Genomic DNA, 15,727 nt, shown 5'->3' on the forward strand with positions numbered 1-15,727 from the left:
CTTCCCCCATTAGAAGATAAGCTTCTTGAATGCAGTGATTGGTTTTCTTTTTGTTTCTGTTTACACCAGTACTTAAAAAAGGCTTGTTGCTTGTTGCCAACATGAGCACTACAACACAAGATGTATAAATGTTCTAGGAAATAATGTTTCTTGTTGCCTTTGGATGGCTGACACACTCAATTCCACCAGCTCCTTTGATTCTCTAAGAACAGCCTGAAGAATTCTCTTTTTATTGAGCTTTAACTTCATTTTGGTTGAATCCAGCTCCCAGTAGAGTACATGAGTAAATGGACTTTTTTTTAAGGGATTGATCCAGATTTATTTTATGTAATAATGTTAAGATTGAGCATTCTTTTACTAATCTACTTTCCAGTCACTAGAAAAGACAATACTGTGTTCCAACATTTACATAAATTAATGCTTAAAAATCATCTGAAACTATATGATTCTCAGAATGTTCTATAAAGTCAATAAGCATTTATTAAACTCTCAAGGAAATTTAAATCTATTTGAGGAAACAATCTATAAAAACTATTAAAAAGATGTATACAAGATAATTTGGAGATATTAATAGAAAGAAACACTGAGAAGGAATGCGTAGACTTCTTTTTAAAAGCCAAATTTTAGCTAGAACTTGATACAAGTGAAGGGTGCTAGGAAAGGAGATGAAGAGGGAAGTTCCAGGCACTGAACATAGCTGTGAAAACATTCATAACACAAAACTGAGGGTCCTGTCTTGCAAAGAATATCAAGGAGGACAATTTCAAGAGTATATGAAGAATTGCTGTATATGTATGTGATGGAACACTATTGTTCTATTAGAAACCAAGAGGGATGGGAATTCAGGGAAGCCTGGAAGGACTTGGAAGAACTGATACTGAGTGAGATGAGCAACAGGAGAAGAATATCATGCACACTAATAGCAACATGGGGGTGATGGTCAATCTTAATGGACTTGCTCATTCCACCAGTGCAACAATCAGGCACAATTTTAAGGTATCTGCGATGCTGAATATCATGTGTATCCAGAGAATGAATTGTGGAGTTTGAACAAAGACTATTACCTTCAATTAAAAAAAAACACGTTATCTTATTATGCAATTTGACTACTCTTTATACTTTTATGTTTCTTCCTTAAGGATATGTTTTCTCTCTCATCACATTCAACTTAGATCAGTGTATACCATGGAAACAATGTAAAGACTAAAAGACTGCCTTCTGTGGGGGGTGGAGGAGGGAAGCAAGATTGGGGGAAAATTGTAAAATTCAAAATAAATAAAATCTTTCTTTTTATATGAAGGGGAATAAAATATAAGGATAAAAAAGATAGGTAGAGGATAGGTTATGAAGGGGTTTAGAAGTCAAATTCAGGATTTTATATTTGATTCTGAAGGGAATGGGGAAAGACTGGAAGTGAGTGAATGGGAGGCTGGGGCAGGAATGTGATTAGATATTCACTTCAGACTTGGGTAGGGACGAGTTGTGAGTCTGGGAAACCAACCAACAGGCTACTTCAAGAGTCTAAAAATGAGAAGATGAGGGCCTATACCAGAGGCAATCAAAAAAAATGAAGGGGTAAATGACTCGGCAACAAATCTGATACAGGAGTGAAAGAGGGAGCAAAAGGTCAAAGAAGCTAGCTTTTCAAGCCTGGGTGGCTGGTGGTTCTCTTGATAATAAGAGAGAAAATGAGAAAGAGAGTTTGCCAGAAAAGATAAAACGTTAAGTTTTAGATAGGTTGAGGTTAAGATTTCTGCAGGACATAAGTTTTGAGATGTCCAACAAGCAGTTAGAGATATAAGACAGGATGGAGGGCAAGAGAGAGGTTAGAACTGGATAAACAGACATGAAAATCATCTGCAAAAAGATGATAACTGAATTCATGGGAAACAAAATACTATAAAGAAAGAAGAATCAGATCAAAGCCTTGTGGAATATCCCCCCTTTCTTCCACTTTATTAATGTTACTCCCTAGAGAAACAAAAAAAGGCATTGTGAAAGAATGAAAGAAATTATTTGTTTCATAGGCTTCCACAGGCAAAGAATTCATCACAAACTGGTCAATCTACTGGTGATGAACCTCTATATTTCAACAGGCAAGTCTTCAGGAAGTATATTGGTTGGTTACTGTCCTTCACGTTCAAAGAGGAGCAAAATGACATCACTGTTTTGGGGTCAAAGTACAATGAAGTCTGACTGTCCGATCAGACCAATAGAAGCTGGAAAACTCTACTACAAGTCAGACACAAATAGTCCTTCTGAACATCTGGGATGAAGATGGCTCTAAAGTGGTCTTTTAGGCAAACATACATTTGGCATTTGAACATCATGTCCAATCCATGTTGCCCTCTCTGCAGCAGGGTTTAAATACATGGCAGCTTAGCTTAGGAAGGGTTATCAGTGACTGAGAACTTATCTTGACAGGTGGTCTTCAGAATCTTCCTAAGCCAATTCAAATGAAAGTGATTCAGTTTCCTGGCATGGCGTTGGTATAACTGTCCAAGATTCAAAGACATACAAAAATAAGGTCAGCATAATGTCTCCGTAGACCTTCAGTTTTGTCTCTCTCATATTTTCTTTTAGAGTCTCTCAAATAATCATCTAACTCTGGCAATGCATGCATCAATGTCATCATCTATGAGCATCCCTGAAAAGCATACTGCTCCAAGATAAGTAAACTTATCTACAGTATTAAAAATTTCTCCATTTGCTGTAATCAATGGCTCTACATATAGATGGTGTGCTGATGAGGAACGTATGTATTGGTATTAATTGTCAGGTCAAAATTAGAAAAATCAGGAAAGACTTAATTGCATTGATTGTACAATCATCTCTCCAAGCAAAAAGCTGAGCCCCAACTCTCCCTTTATTTTAGTCTTGGCTCGTAGCTTTTTCAAGTTAAATAGTTAACCATCAGTGTGGTACACTAATTTGGGTGCCATTTTCATCCACTGACAACACTGCTGAAAGCATCCTACCGAAAAATAAAAAGCATGGGAACCAACACACAGGAAAGCACTGGATCAATAGCCATTATTACTGAATAATGTAAGCAGGTCATCATGAAACTCATGTATAATTAATTACTGATAAACCTCTGCAGGCCACTAGATTATGACATAATTATCAACAAGCCCTCAAGATGGATAATGAAAATATCCTTGAATTCCTACAGGATAAACTTCTCTTGCCATATGACCCAGACTACTTCAGTCAGGTTTTTTTATGAGCTGTGAACCCCCATATTGCAAATTCTAGCAGGAATAAATCAGCAACATGTGCTTTGCCACAGGAGAAAAGTCTAATGGCATTTAAAACCTTTTTTTCAGTTGGAAGTTTCATTAGAGAGGGATTGACTTCAATCTGAAGTAAATGGTCAATGGCTCTACTCTTGGTTGATGACAATCTGTTGAGAATGACTATCTCCATCAGCAGTGAGGTAGCTAGGATACACCATAGATCTGATCCACAAATAGCCTTCAGGGTATCATAAAAACACTTTGAATCGTTACTCTGTGCAAAACTGAATTTCATCCACCTTTTTTTCTGAGTCAAGAATACCACATCTCTCTCTAAGGTTTGCCTACACTTTAATAAACACTACTTTCTTAGAAACAGATAAAGTATCCTGCTGGTAAATCTTATGGAGTTCTTGTTTTCTGTTTATCAGAATTTTTTTTATCTGAATTTCCCTATCATTTTCATCAAACCATCTTCATGTGTGCAAGTGTTCTGGTCCAGAAGAGTAAATGCAGTGCTGCACACACCATATCCCTGAAAGTTTCTGATTTGTCCTCCTCAACTGTTGTCAACTGGTGTGTTTACTCATCTTTTCTTCCAAGTTAGCAACAAATTACTCAACTTGGGGAAACATTCTAGTTTGTTGACATTAAGTTTCTGGTAGTCTTGTCTTAGGACTACTACTTTGGTTGAATGGGAAAGTTTAGCTTGGAGAGGATGACTGATCTAGCTCGCTGCACAACAGGTCATCTTAGTTATTCTCATATCCTGTCTGTCTCTTCTCCTTAAAATGATATAGTTTATTAAATACCAATGTATGCTGTATTCATGACGTTTTATTGCTTTCAGATAAAAATGGAAAACAGTGTTGCGATAAGGTCATGAGATACATAAATCTTCAGTATTGATTGTTATTGTAGTTTCTGATTCCATTCTTCCCAACGATTCCCTGTCAGGTCTGATAGTCACATTAAGGTTACCCAGAACAATAAGCTTGTCATTTTTCAGCACAGTGATGAGTACTGAGCCTTCTCCAGGTCTTCATAAAAATTTACTTTGATTTCATCATCATGGTGAGAAGCATACCCATTGATGGTGGTGGTGTGGTACTTTCTTCCAAGTAGCAATTGCCCTGTCATTCACTCCTTTAGAGAGGCTTATCACTCTATCATCTAGATTTGTTTTGATTGTGAAACCTACATCAGTTTCACAGTCACTAACCATAACTGTGATCTCTCCAGAAAAATGTGTATCTAATTCTGATTTCAATAAGCTAGTCTTCATTTGACAGTGTTTTTTCACTCAGGTCCATAGATTTAGGGTTGTTCAGACATATGGGCACAATGAATGTATATGACAGGTAGAATCATTTTCACAAAAGTTTTTGTACATTTTTTTGTTCTGACTGCAGGGCAGGATCCACACCTGATAAATAGGGTCAGGATTAGGTTAGGTGAAGCAGATAATTATCAGGGCATATTTTCTAGCCTCATCCTCACTCCAAGAGCTGAGTCTTAAAGAATAGGCTCGGGGGGGGGGGGGATCTTACTGCTGTTTCAGTCCAATGAAAAGATGACCTTGTGGCCAGGATTACCTCTGAACAGGGCTGAGACTACAACTCTCATTTTATCTGTACCTGCTGCTTTGTCATTGCCTGTTACCATAGGACTTTGAGATAGGTAAAAATGGCAAAATAATCTGAATGATGTCTTTTGACTCACACATAAATTGGATTTAAATTAGAAGAGTCATCAGTCTCACTCTTTCAGAATCATCAGAGTATGGCAGCAAGATAAAAGTCAAGACAATTGGCAATGACACAGAATATAGTGGATTATCTTAGCATCTATGATGTCTAACTAAGTTCTACACATTCCATAGCTTCTGTTCCTTCATGACTGTTGTATAAAATTGTTGCCATCTGCCATTTACACCAGGGGAAGTCTTCACATGCTTGGGTTAGACACTCCACTAACTTACTTATAGGTTGAGGAGGTATTACGGATACCCTCAATCTAGTTTAATACATCTTCCAAAACAGTTTACCAGGCATGACTGCTGTGCATGCCACAGGTGAGAATTAGGTGACCAGGTAGACACCAAAGGTGGAAAATAGCCTTGAAAAGGGCTCAGTAGCCCTCACACTAGTGGTACTAAGCAGGTATAGTTGTTACTGAGATTGTTCTTGAAATCCACTGCTCTATTTCTGTAGATTCCTTATGAAATTCACCAAATTGAAAAACTTTTTACATTTATAAATCCTTTCCTCTCAAAACTGATACTTGTACAATAAGAAAAATTGAATTTTTATACAATACCTTTCTTCTTGCTGTCATAAAAGTTCACTTTTGAGACAAGAGATCAAAAATTACTTTACAGAATGAAATTGTCATCAATTATGTCTTCTACCACATTTTTACGAAAAGACAGAAGAAAATAAATCTCTTTATTATCTAAAATCAGGACAGATACTACTCTTTAAGTAACATCGTGGAACCAATTACCTAAGGATGGCAACAGTGAAGAATACTACTTCTGCCTAACATTAATTAGGAATTAAGAATTTCATTAAACATGTCATTGGATAGGTACAGAGGTTTTTGCTACCAAAGAACTGCTCTTTTGTACCAAACATTACCGAGAAGGTTATATGATTTGGGTTACCATTAGCTGCTAAGATCAATGAGTACACTAAAGTAAAATGCTTTTATTAGTACTGTGTATCATAAAAGGGCCCCACAATCAAGCTACACCTTAGTAAGACTGAAAGAGAATTTTAGATGAAAAAAATGGCATACGAATAAAAATCTGCAGGGTAACAAGGATTATATTTTGTTATACATTAAAAGAAGGTTTAAATACCCATGTTTATTCATTCATAGGTTGTATTTGATTTTTCTCAGCCAAAAAATCGGTCAGTTTTGACTAGACCTTCTGTAACGTACTTTCTATATTAGTATTCAACAATCCTATAAACTACCTTTAAACAAAACTTCATTCCATAGCAAACATAAATAGAGCCAAAACCAAACATTTTTTTTTTAAATAAGTTCTAACATTAAATGAGAAGATAAACACAACATGTAAGTTTTGGGGACAAGAACTTACTATTTGACAAAAATTGCTGAGAAAACTGGAAAGTAGTCTGGCAGAAACTAAGCAAAGACCAATATCTCACAATGTATATCAAGATAAGGTCAAAATAGGTACATGATTTAGACATAAAGAATGACATCATAAGCAAATTAGGAGTGCCTGGAATATTTTATCTGTCAGATAGATGGATAAGGGAAGAACTTATGTCCCAACATGAGATAGAGAGCAATATGGGATATGGATAATTTTGATTACTTAAAAAAATTTTTGCAGAAAAAAACCCCAATGAGTGCAGCTAGGTGGCTCAGTGGATAAAGTACAGGTTTTGGAGTCAGGAGGACCTGGCTGTGAGACGTTGGGAAAGTCACTTAACCCCATTGCCTTGAAAAAAAAAAAAACCCAATGCAACTAAGATTAGGAAAATAGCTGACAACTGGGGAAAAAAATTCATACCAAGTTTCTCTGATAAAATTCTTATCTTTCAAATACATAGAGAACTGAGCCAAAATGTAGGAATACAAGTCATTCTTCAGTTGATAGTAAAAGAATATGAACAGTTTTAAATCACTACTAATTAGAGAAATGCAAATTAAAACAACTCTGAGGTTCTACCTCATATCTATCAGGTTGGCTAATATAACAGAAAAAGAAAATGATAATATCATGTTAACAAATGTTAAATGTATTTGGTACTGGCTAAGAAACACAGAGAGAGTTCAGTGGAATAGGCTAGATTCACAAGACACGAACTAAAGAACCATAACAATCTACTGTTTCATAGAATCAAGATTCCAACTAATTTCTGGGGTAAGAACTTACAATTTGACAAAAACTACTAGGAAAACTAGAAATTAGTACAGCAAAAACTAGGCATAGACCCAACATTTCACACCATATTTAAAGATAAGGTTGAAATGGGTTCAGGATTTAAATATGAAGGGGGATACCATACCATAAGTCAATTAGAAGAGTAAGGAATCAATTGATAGATGATCTATGGATTTGAGAAGAAATAGATAAATAATTTTGATTTCATTAAATTAAAAGTTTTTTCATAAATAAAACCAGTATAAACAAGATTAGAAGGAAAGAATAAAGCTGGGAAATAATTTTTACAGCCAATGTTTCATTTTTTTGTTTGTTTTTTTGCAAGGCAATGGGGTTAAGTGGTTTGGCCAACGGCATGTATCTGAATAAGTATTAAGTGACTGAGAATGGATTTGAATTCAGATCCTCTTGACTCCAGGGCTAGGGCTCAATCCACTGTGCCACTTAACTGCATCCCCCCCACCCCCCACCGCCCAGGTCAATGTTTCTGACTAAGGCCTCATTTTTAAAAATATAGAAAACTAAGTTATATTTATACTAATACAAGTCAGTCCCCAATTAATAGATGGTTAAAGGCTATGAACAGGCAGTTTTCTGATGAAGAAAGAAGTTAAAGCATACTTTTTTTTCTCTTTTCTTTTGCAACATGGTTAACAGGGAAATATTTTGCATGACTGCATCTATATAATCTATAGCAAATTGCTTGCTTTCTCAAGAAGAGGGAGGATAAGAATTTGAAACTCCTAACTTATAAAAAATGAATGTTAAAAATAGTTTTTACATGTACTTGAGAAAAAAAATTAAATTTATAAATCCAATCATCAAAAAAAGAACAAAATTGGTATAAAAAGATTAATAATCAACATGTAATGCATAAGGGAGATAGAGACTTTAAGTTTTTTCATCCATCCATCCATCCATCCATCCATCCATCCATCCATCCATCCAATAGATTTATCTATTAGTTATGAACACTATTAAGAACAGACAAGTTGCACACAAGTATACAAGTCAATAAGCTTGATTATGTATGGTAGTAATGAATCTATCACTTAAACTACTAAGTAAACCAACGAAAACCTAAATAGAAGAACACAACATAGTGGAGATTATGACATTAAAATAAGCTCAAAACTCAGAGACATAGGACCAAAGATCTAGAGCTGAGAAGAATTTTGAGGATTTCAGAGTTTAACACTCTTACTTTACAATTAAAATACCTGGGACAAGAAAGATTTAATTACTTTTCCAAGGTCACATTAATAGGAAGTATAATGTGGTCAGTGGTCTTTCAACTAAATCAACATTTACAACTTGATTACATCATGACATTATAACTTGATAACAAGATTTATTTTCTCCATTCATTATTAAGAGTATATTAAGAATTCATATCATCATCACCATTCATCTTTTTTTAAAAATTCCTTATAGTACAGAACTAACCTGAAATATATTAAAATTTCCTTCTTGGGACAGCTAAGAGAAGCAGTGGATAGAACAATTGGCCTTGGAGTCAGGAGGACCTGAGTTCAAATCCAGTCCCAGATACTTAATAATTACATAGCTGTGTGACCTTGGGCAAGTCACTTAACCCTATTGCCTTGAGAGTTTTTTTAAAAAATTTATTTATTTACGGCAATGGGGCTAAGTGAGTTGCCAAAGGTCACAAAGCTAGATAATTATTAAATGTCTGAGGCCAGGTTTGCACTCACATACTCCTGATCCCAGGGCTGGCGCTCTATCCACTATGCCACCTAGCTGCCCCAATTTTTTTTATAGGTTTTTGCAAGGCAAATGGGGTTAAGTGGCTTGCCCAAGGCCACACAGCTAGGTAATTATTAAGTATCTGGGACTGGATTTGAACTCAGGTCCTCCTGATTCCAGGGCCGGTGCTTTATCTACTGCACCACCTAGCCACCCCCCCCCCAATTTTTTAAGAATAAAAAAATTTTTTTTACCCCATTTCCTTGAAAAAAAATTCCAGTCTTAAATTTCAATGGCAAAAGAGAAAAAAAATTCATAAGCCCCTCAAACCTCCCCAATTTTCCCACAAGAGGGAAAAATTTAGAATACGAAATACAACTCTCAGCATTAATTACTGAACAGGAATTATGAAATAATGTTAAAAAAATCACAAGGAAATGATAAAATTTTGCAAAAACTGAACATTTATAAACAAATTAAACCCTGAAATCAAGTGATTTTCCAGAAGCTATATAGATGAATACTAGTTATTGACTAGCAAAAGGGATTTATGAGTACCATTATCATTCTTGCAGCTCCCTCAGTCTACTTAAGTCTGAGTCAAATGCCACCTGACACCAAGTGCATACTGGGTAAAGCTGATACTGGTGTCAGCAGGTCCAATGATGGTAATCAGTACAAAAATCCCACTATATTTCATTTAAGTCCCACACATAATAAAATCGCATTGATTTCTGGACCTCGATGCCTAATTATGCAGTCACTTGGCCATTTGGAATAGTGAGTTCAAAAGAAGCAATAGGAGTACACATAAGCAAACCTGCCCAATAGCTTTTCACCTGAAAAGAATTGAATTAAATGCCAGTGAACTCAGTTTTTGATTAAGTCATGGGAAGCAGATCATTACAGTACCAAACTGATGGAACTTGGTGAACTCTAAAGTTGGTCCTTTTAGGCCAGAAATGAAGCACAAGGACAGAGGGGTGAGGGATGAAGTATGTACTCTGTCACTGACTGTTATCCTTGTCCTGTTGATCTATAAAGATGACTTAATAGTTGCAGGGCTTGGACCAGAAAAGGGAGATCATGCCCTGTGAGGGAAATGAGAAGAAAATCTCTAACACGACCCTCATTGATGGATTGTGGGATGCCAGCAATAGAGAAGGATCACTCTGCTAAGTTTTGTAGCTTTCAGTCACTAAGCAGACATGGGCTAAGTATATATATTCCCTCTGCTATCTGAAAGTGTGCCCTAGGGTTATATCATTTATTTTTGCATCCTTTTTTCCCTCACAAAGAATCACACTGGTTAGCAGGGACCATAAGCTTTAGGGGTCACTGGGGGAAGGGAAGAGTTACATCCACCAGGGTCATACTATTTAGCTATAGAACAACTGGTTTCCTTTTTCTATTTCTCAGTGATCATAGGAACGGTTTTAAAGATAGCACCGGTGGGTCCAGTAACAGAGTAAATATGCTCTCAGGATAATTCCCTTATAGGATGATATTCACCACTTTCTTCATGGATTTTTTTCTTCCATAGATTCTTGTTACTTTTCATAATGTTTCCACCATCCTTTCCATTCTAAAGTAGCCAGATGATTACTTTTAATTCACTTTATATCACAATGGTGTCCACGTTGAGAAGTGTTCTGAGAATTTAAGATTTTGTAAAGTATTGAAGTCTTTGATCAAAGCAGGTATGAAGGGGAAAAGGGAAGGATTGGAGTGAAGAAGGAAAAACAGAAGTAGGTGGAAAGTCAAGGGTACAGAAGCAGAAGAGGAAGAAGGAAGAGTCATTTTAACCTGTTAGAGGACAGGTATGTGATATCTGTAGTTCTTGTTGATCTGGACAATGACAATTTTATAAATATTTAAGATTTAAATATTGTATATAAATTGGGAATATATGAAAAATTCAAATAAGAAAACTAGTCAAGTTTGTAAAGGAAGTTATAAAGAATGGAATCAGATTTTTAGGGCTAGATGGATGAGATCTTAAAAAATAATTACTCTTATTCACACTTTAGGATGAGGAAATTGAAGCCCAGGGAAATGAAATGACATTCCCCAAATCACATAATTACTTAGGATATGTAATTGGAAGTGATGTGAAAGAGAAATCTTTTCAGTGAAACACTCTCATTTTATGAATAAAGATACTGAAGTTCAGAGCAATAAAGTCCCTTGTCCAAGGTCACATAAATAATGTCAAAGCTTCATGAGGAACCCAGGTTCTCTGTTGACAAATCCAGGACTATTTTCAAGATATCATACTCTGAGCAGTGATTAAAACCCAAATCATCATATTCCAAGTTGAAAGCTTTTTTCCTATGTGGCATACTGTCAAAATCATGAAGTTTTAAAAAAGAAAGAAGGAAAAAATATATATTTAAGCATATAAATGTTGCATATAGTTATATAACTATGTACTATATATTTAACAAATATATATTGTAAAACCATTTCCCCAGGGAAAATAATGGACATTTGAAAAAAATTTTTTTAACATTACACGTGAAAAATTTGGCCCTAGAGATGCTCTCAAAGGAGCTAAAAGATCTTTCCTTTTCTAGCTTATAAAATTCTTAGAATACTACCTCAGTGCCCTATTTAATATTAATTGGGGGGGTTATAAAACAATTGACATTGTAAAATGCTCAACAACTATATGAGTGGCTAGGTTTGACCATTTTTTAAACCAGAGAATAAAGCCAAATGTCTAAACATGAAAATTTTGCATATACAACCATATGCTACTTGTTACAAGGATATTACATCCAATGAATAGAATGATTAAGACACTATATAAGTTCTTATTACAATACTCCTTAGAACAAAACTAAAAATTATGATTTTCAATTTAAATGTAATGTTAATAATTAGAAATTTAGTTAAGTTCAAAATATGTGAACAGAGTTGGAAAAAAGAAGCCAGGAAAAATTGAAAATTTATTCCCTGGCATGATAGAAGCAACTAAAGTAATAGTTTACTTATTTCTTCATACTCATAAGGTAAATCACCTGAATGTATCTAAAGAATTCAGACCATGCACACTTCTTTAGCTAAATTTGTATTAATGCACATCAATAATCATTTTTTACCCTTCCCTTAAAGAAGCATAGCAAAATGAAAAAAATGAACTTACAGAAAATTATTGGGTACTTACACCACTGGAAAAGAACTGAGCATACTTTACATGAGGAGGGTAAGTCAAAATGCTTCTGGAAGTCTGTCAGTGTTATTTATCATTCTGCAATACAGAGAAAGAAAATTTATAAAGAATTACTATTTACTCAAATGTATTTTACTTAACTTTTAAAAAATTACATTTGTATGATCGTAGTATTAAATATAGTCAATTATGTTTATCGCTTTTTATGGGAACATTTGATTGAAGAATTTTTTTCAAAAATCAGTTTCCTTGAAGTTGAAATTATTTCCATTATAATACTCCCAGTTATGATAATAGGATATATATTATTTAAGGGTGTAATACAATACATAGGACAGTATCATTTATGGATTTGCTCTGACTTTCAAGTCTACTCACGTACTAGCCTCCAAATCATTCTCACTTCTTTTTCAAACAAATAAATACTTGCCTCACAGTCTGAATTCTTTACACCTAGGATTGCAACTTAGGTGCAATGTCATCCTCAACTCCACATGTTTGCTCCCCTCCATATGCAATTTGTTGCCAAGTCTATTAATTATATCTTCATCACTTCTCTCATACATCTCCCTCTCTCTTTACTCTGGTACCCACCCCCAATCACCTCCTACATGGATTAGTACAATAGCCTGCTGATTGCTCTCCCTGGTATAAGTCTCTTCCCACTCTAGACCATCCTTTACTCAGTTGTCAAAGCAGCCTTCCTAAAGCACAGTCTGACTAGGTCACATCCCTACTCAATAAATGATTAGTGTTCAAAATCCTTCATTGACTCACTTGTACCTATACTTTATGTCCCCACTATAAACCCTTCAGTCCAGTCACTTTGGCCACCTTGTTTCTCAAATAAAACACTTCTCTTGACTCCAGGCATTTTTACTGCCTCCTATGCCTGAAATGCTCTCCCCCCTCTCAATTCTGCCTCCTGGTTTCTCTACTTTCAGGTTCTAACTAAAATTCTACCTTCTACAAGAAGTCTTTCTTATTCCCCTTTAATTCTAATGCTGTACCTTTGTTGATTATTTCCAACTTATCCTGTATAGAACTTGTTTGTGCACACTTGCTTCAATATTTTCTCCCCCCCATCAGGTAGTGACCATCTTTTGCATTTCTCTGTATCTGAGGCTCTTAATACACAGAAAGCACTTAACTGACTGCTCTCCAATTCCTGCAGTCATACTAAGGCACTTGAGTATAATATGTCCCCTTAAATACCCTAGATTCCCAATTCACCAGCTTCATCAACTCATACACCTTTATTCCAGGTCAGAAGACTAGGAGATAAGTCACATCTTTTAACACACCATTATATGTGACCCTGAAATTTCTCTCTCCAATCATTTTCATGGTCTTCTCTTTCTCTATTAAATTCTTCTCAGGTATACAAACCCTCTTAAGGGCTGCCTCTTACCTTCCAAAATAATAGTTCTAAGATCCAGGCCTTGCCACATCTTCTTCCTACTCAATAGCATTTAGTATCCCTCTACTGGACAAAGGACAAAGCATGAAACCTTCTGCCTACCACATAAGGGCCTCAACTTTACTACTTCAGGTTCCTTTCATGTAACAGCCCATTGTATGTTCTTTGATCCAAATAAGGATGATAACTTCACTGCAGATGACATTCTATCTCCCACTTTTATTTATGTCTCAACTGTATGCCTCCCTTACCTCTACCTCTTGAGAATCCTTATCTGTTGTCAAAACTAAGCTCAGATGTATACTTTATTGGGAAAGTTTCCCTGTTCTTCTACTCTGCAAATTAAATGTTATTTGTTTATTTGTGTACCTGTCATAACTCCTCAAAAGAACATAAATCCTCTAAGACTTACCCCAGTACTTTGTACATTGTAGGTGTTTGTAAGAAAAATGTACATGTTGGTGAATAGAATATTCAACAATGATATCCCCCCACAATGACATTAAGCATTAAGATGAATTACAAATGTTCTAAGTGAACTATGTATATGAATATGAAAATATTCATCATAACCATTTTTGTATCAAATTATTAGTTGTATCAAATGGTTAGTTCAGATCCAATCCATGATCTTCCAGAAAAAGAAAGCTAGCACTGAATTTCTTGAAGATAAAATTTTTTTGTCCTCACTTGTCAAAACTTTAATAGAACTATCTTCTTTCCCTTCCCTGTTTCTACTTTTCAACAATCATATTAACAAGATACATCAATTTTCTCACTGGTCAATTGGCTGGATTTACCATGGGGACCTCTAAGGTTCCTTCTACTGCTAGCAGGTTATGTGACTTTATTAAGATGTTACAAACTAAGAAACCTTAAAACAAGGTATTAATTAGATCCTAAAGGCATTACAAATCAAATACTCTTTTCCTAATGTGTGTTAGTCATCAAATACTTCAGAATGAAATCCTTTCCCTTCAAAAATAGATTATCTGGGGTAGCTAGTGGTGCAGTGGTTAGAGAATTGGTCCTGGAGTCAGGAGGACTTGAGTTCAAATTCGACCTCAGACACTTAACAATCACCTAGCTGTGTGACTTAGGACAAATCACTTAACCCCATTGCCTTGCAACTCCCCCCAAAAGTGTCAATAAGTGATATTAAAAAAGAATGAATGTTTATTATGAATAATGGCAGAAGAATGTTGGATGGCTACATCGAATCAATGATAAAAAAGACCAACATACAACAAAATATTTACAGTTATGCACTAGTGCAGAACATGGCCAGATGTAAAGTGATTTCTATGTGCCAAGGCTTGTGCAAAGCTGGGAATACAAATATAAGCAAAAAAAAAAAACAAACAAAAAAAACCAAAACAGCTTCCTAACCTCAAGATGCTTACATAAAATGTAAGAAGTCAATACATATCTGAGAGTGAAAAGCTACGGGTAAGTAAGGGAGAGATGGAGAAAAAGTAGAGATTCAGGAAACTAGCCAAAAAAAAAAGAGTAAGCATGGCTATCCTTGGATAGTCTATCAGAGAAGGAGTGGGGGCTTGGGGGCCAAGGCAAATTCAAGGATGAGAAAATTGCTGGGAATCTAAAACTGGTCAGATTGCTGGTGCTTTGATTTGAAGATCACATGTTAGTCACAGTGCCACCCTTCAAAAAGAACTGAGAATCAATTTGCCAATTATCAGTCAATCACAAGGACAAAGAATGTAACAATTCCTAGAAATAAGGACTTTATATTCTAATGGGAGAGATACTAAATACACATAAACAGTGTAAACATAAAGTGAATAAATACAAACATATACAAAGAAGTTCAACAAGGTAATTTGTATTGGCAAATAGCACTAGCAGTTGAACAAGATCAGGAATGGTGTCATATAGAAGATGGTGCTTGAATTACCTCTTAAATGGTTATGAAAAACTCTATGATATAGAAATAAGGAGGAAATTTTTAAATGCAGCTATTATAAGAAGGCTAATTACTTTAAAGAATCTAATTTTAATTAGTTTTTATCTTGTTTGTTTTTAAGACTATAAAATTGATGAGAAAAAAATTTACATCGTATTTATGTACATTGCTTAGCACAGACATACTCCTACTAATAAGGAGATCACTTTCTGTTTGTATGGTCCGCAACAGCTATAAGGAAAATATTCAAGTTGAATCATATTGTCTCCATGTACTTCAATACCTAGATTCAGTTGAATAGCTATTTTATCAATAAAAACAGATTCTAAAAGCTGAC

At 35.2% G+C, this 15,727-nt stretch overlaps 1 protein-coding gene across 7 annotated transcripts in view; it reads right to left on the reverse strand.

Moving 5' to 3' along the window:
- The window catches only part of HMBOX1 (homeobox containing 1), a 275,712-nt gene that overhangs the window by 175,828 nt on the left and 84,157 nt on the right, over positions 1-15,727 (reverse strand). For 5 of the 7 annotated variants that reach the window (XM_074209195.1, XM_074209193.1, XM_074209192.1 and 2 more), the window contains exon 2: positions 12,041-12,124. In XM_074209195.1, the coding sequence (XP_074065296.1) occupies positions 12,041-12,063 (23 nt within the window). In that variant the 5' untranslated portion in view covers positions 12,064-12,124. Of the gene's footprint in view, positions 1-2,310; positions 2,496-12,019; positions 12,125-15,727 lie in introns of those variants that run through there. The other 2 variants (XM_074209194.1, XM_074209196.1) reach the window with 2 other exon arrangements.

The sequence above is a fragment of the Macrotis lagotis genome, chromosome 1 (genome assembly GCF_037893015.1).
Source record: "Macrotis lagotis isolate mMagLag1 chromosome 1, bilby.v1.9.chrom.fasta, whole genome shotgun sequence".
NCBI lineage: Eukaryota > Metazoa > Chordata > Mammalia > Peramelemorphia > Peramelidae > Macrotis > Macrotis lagotis.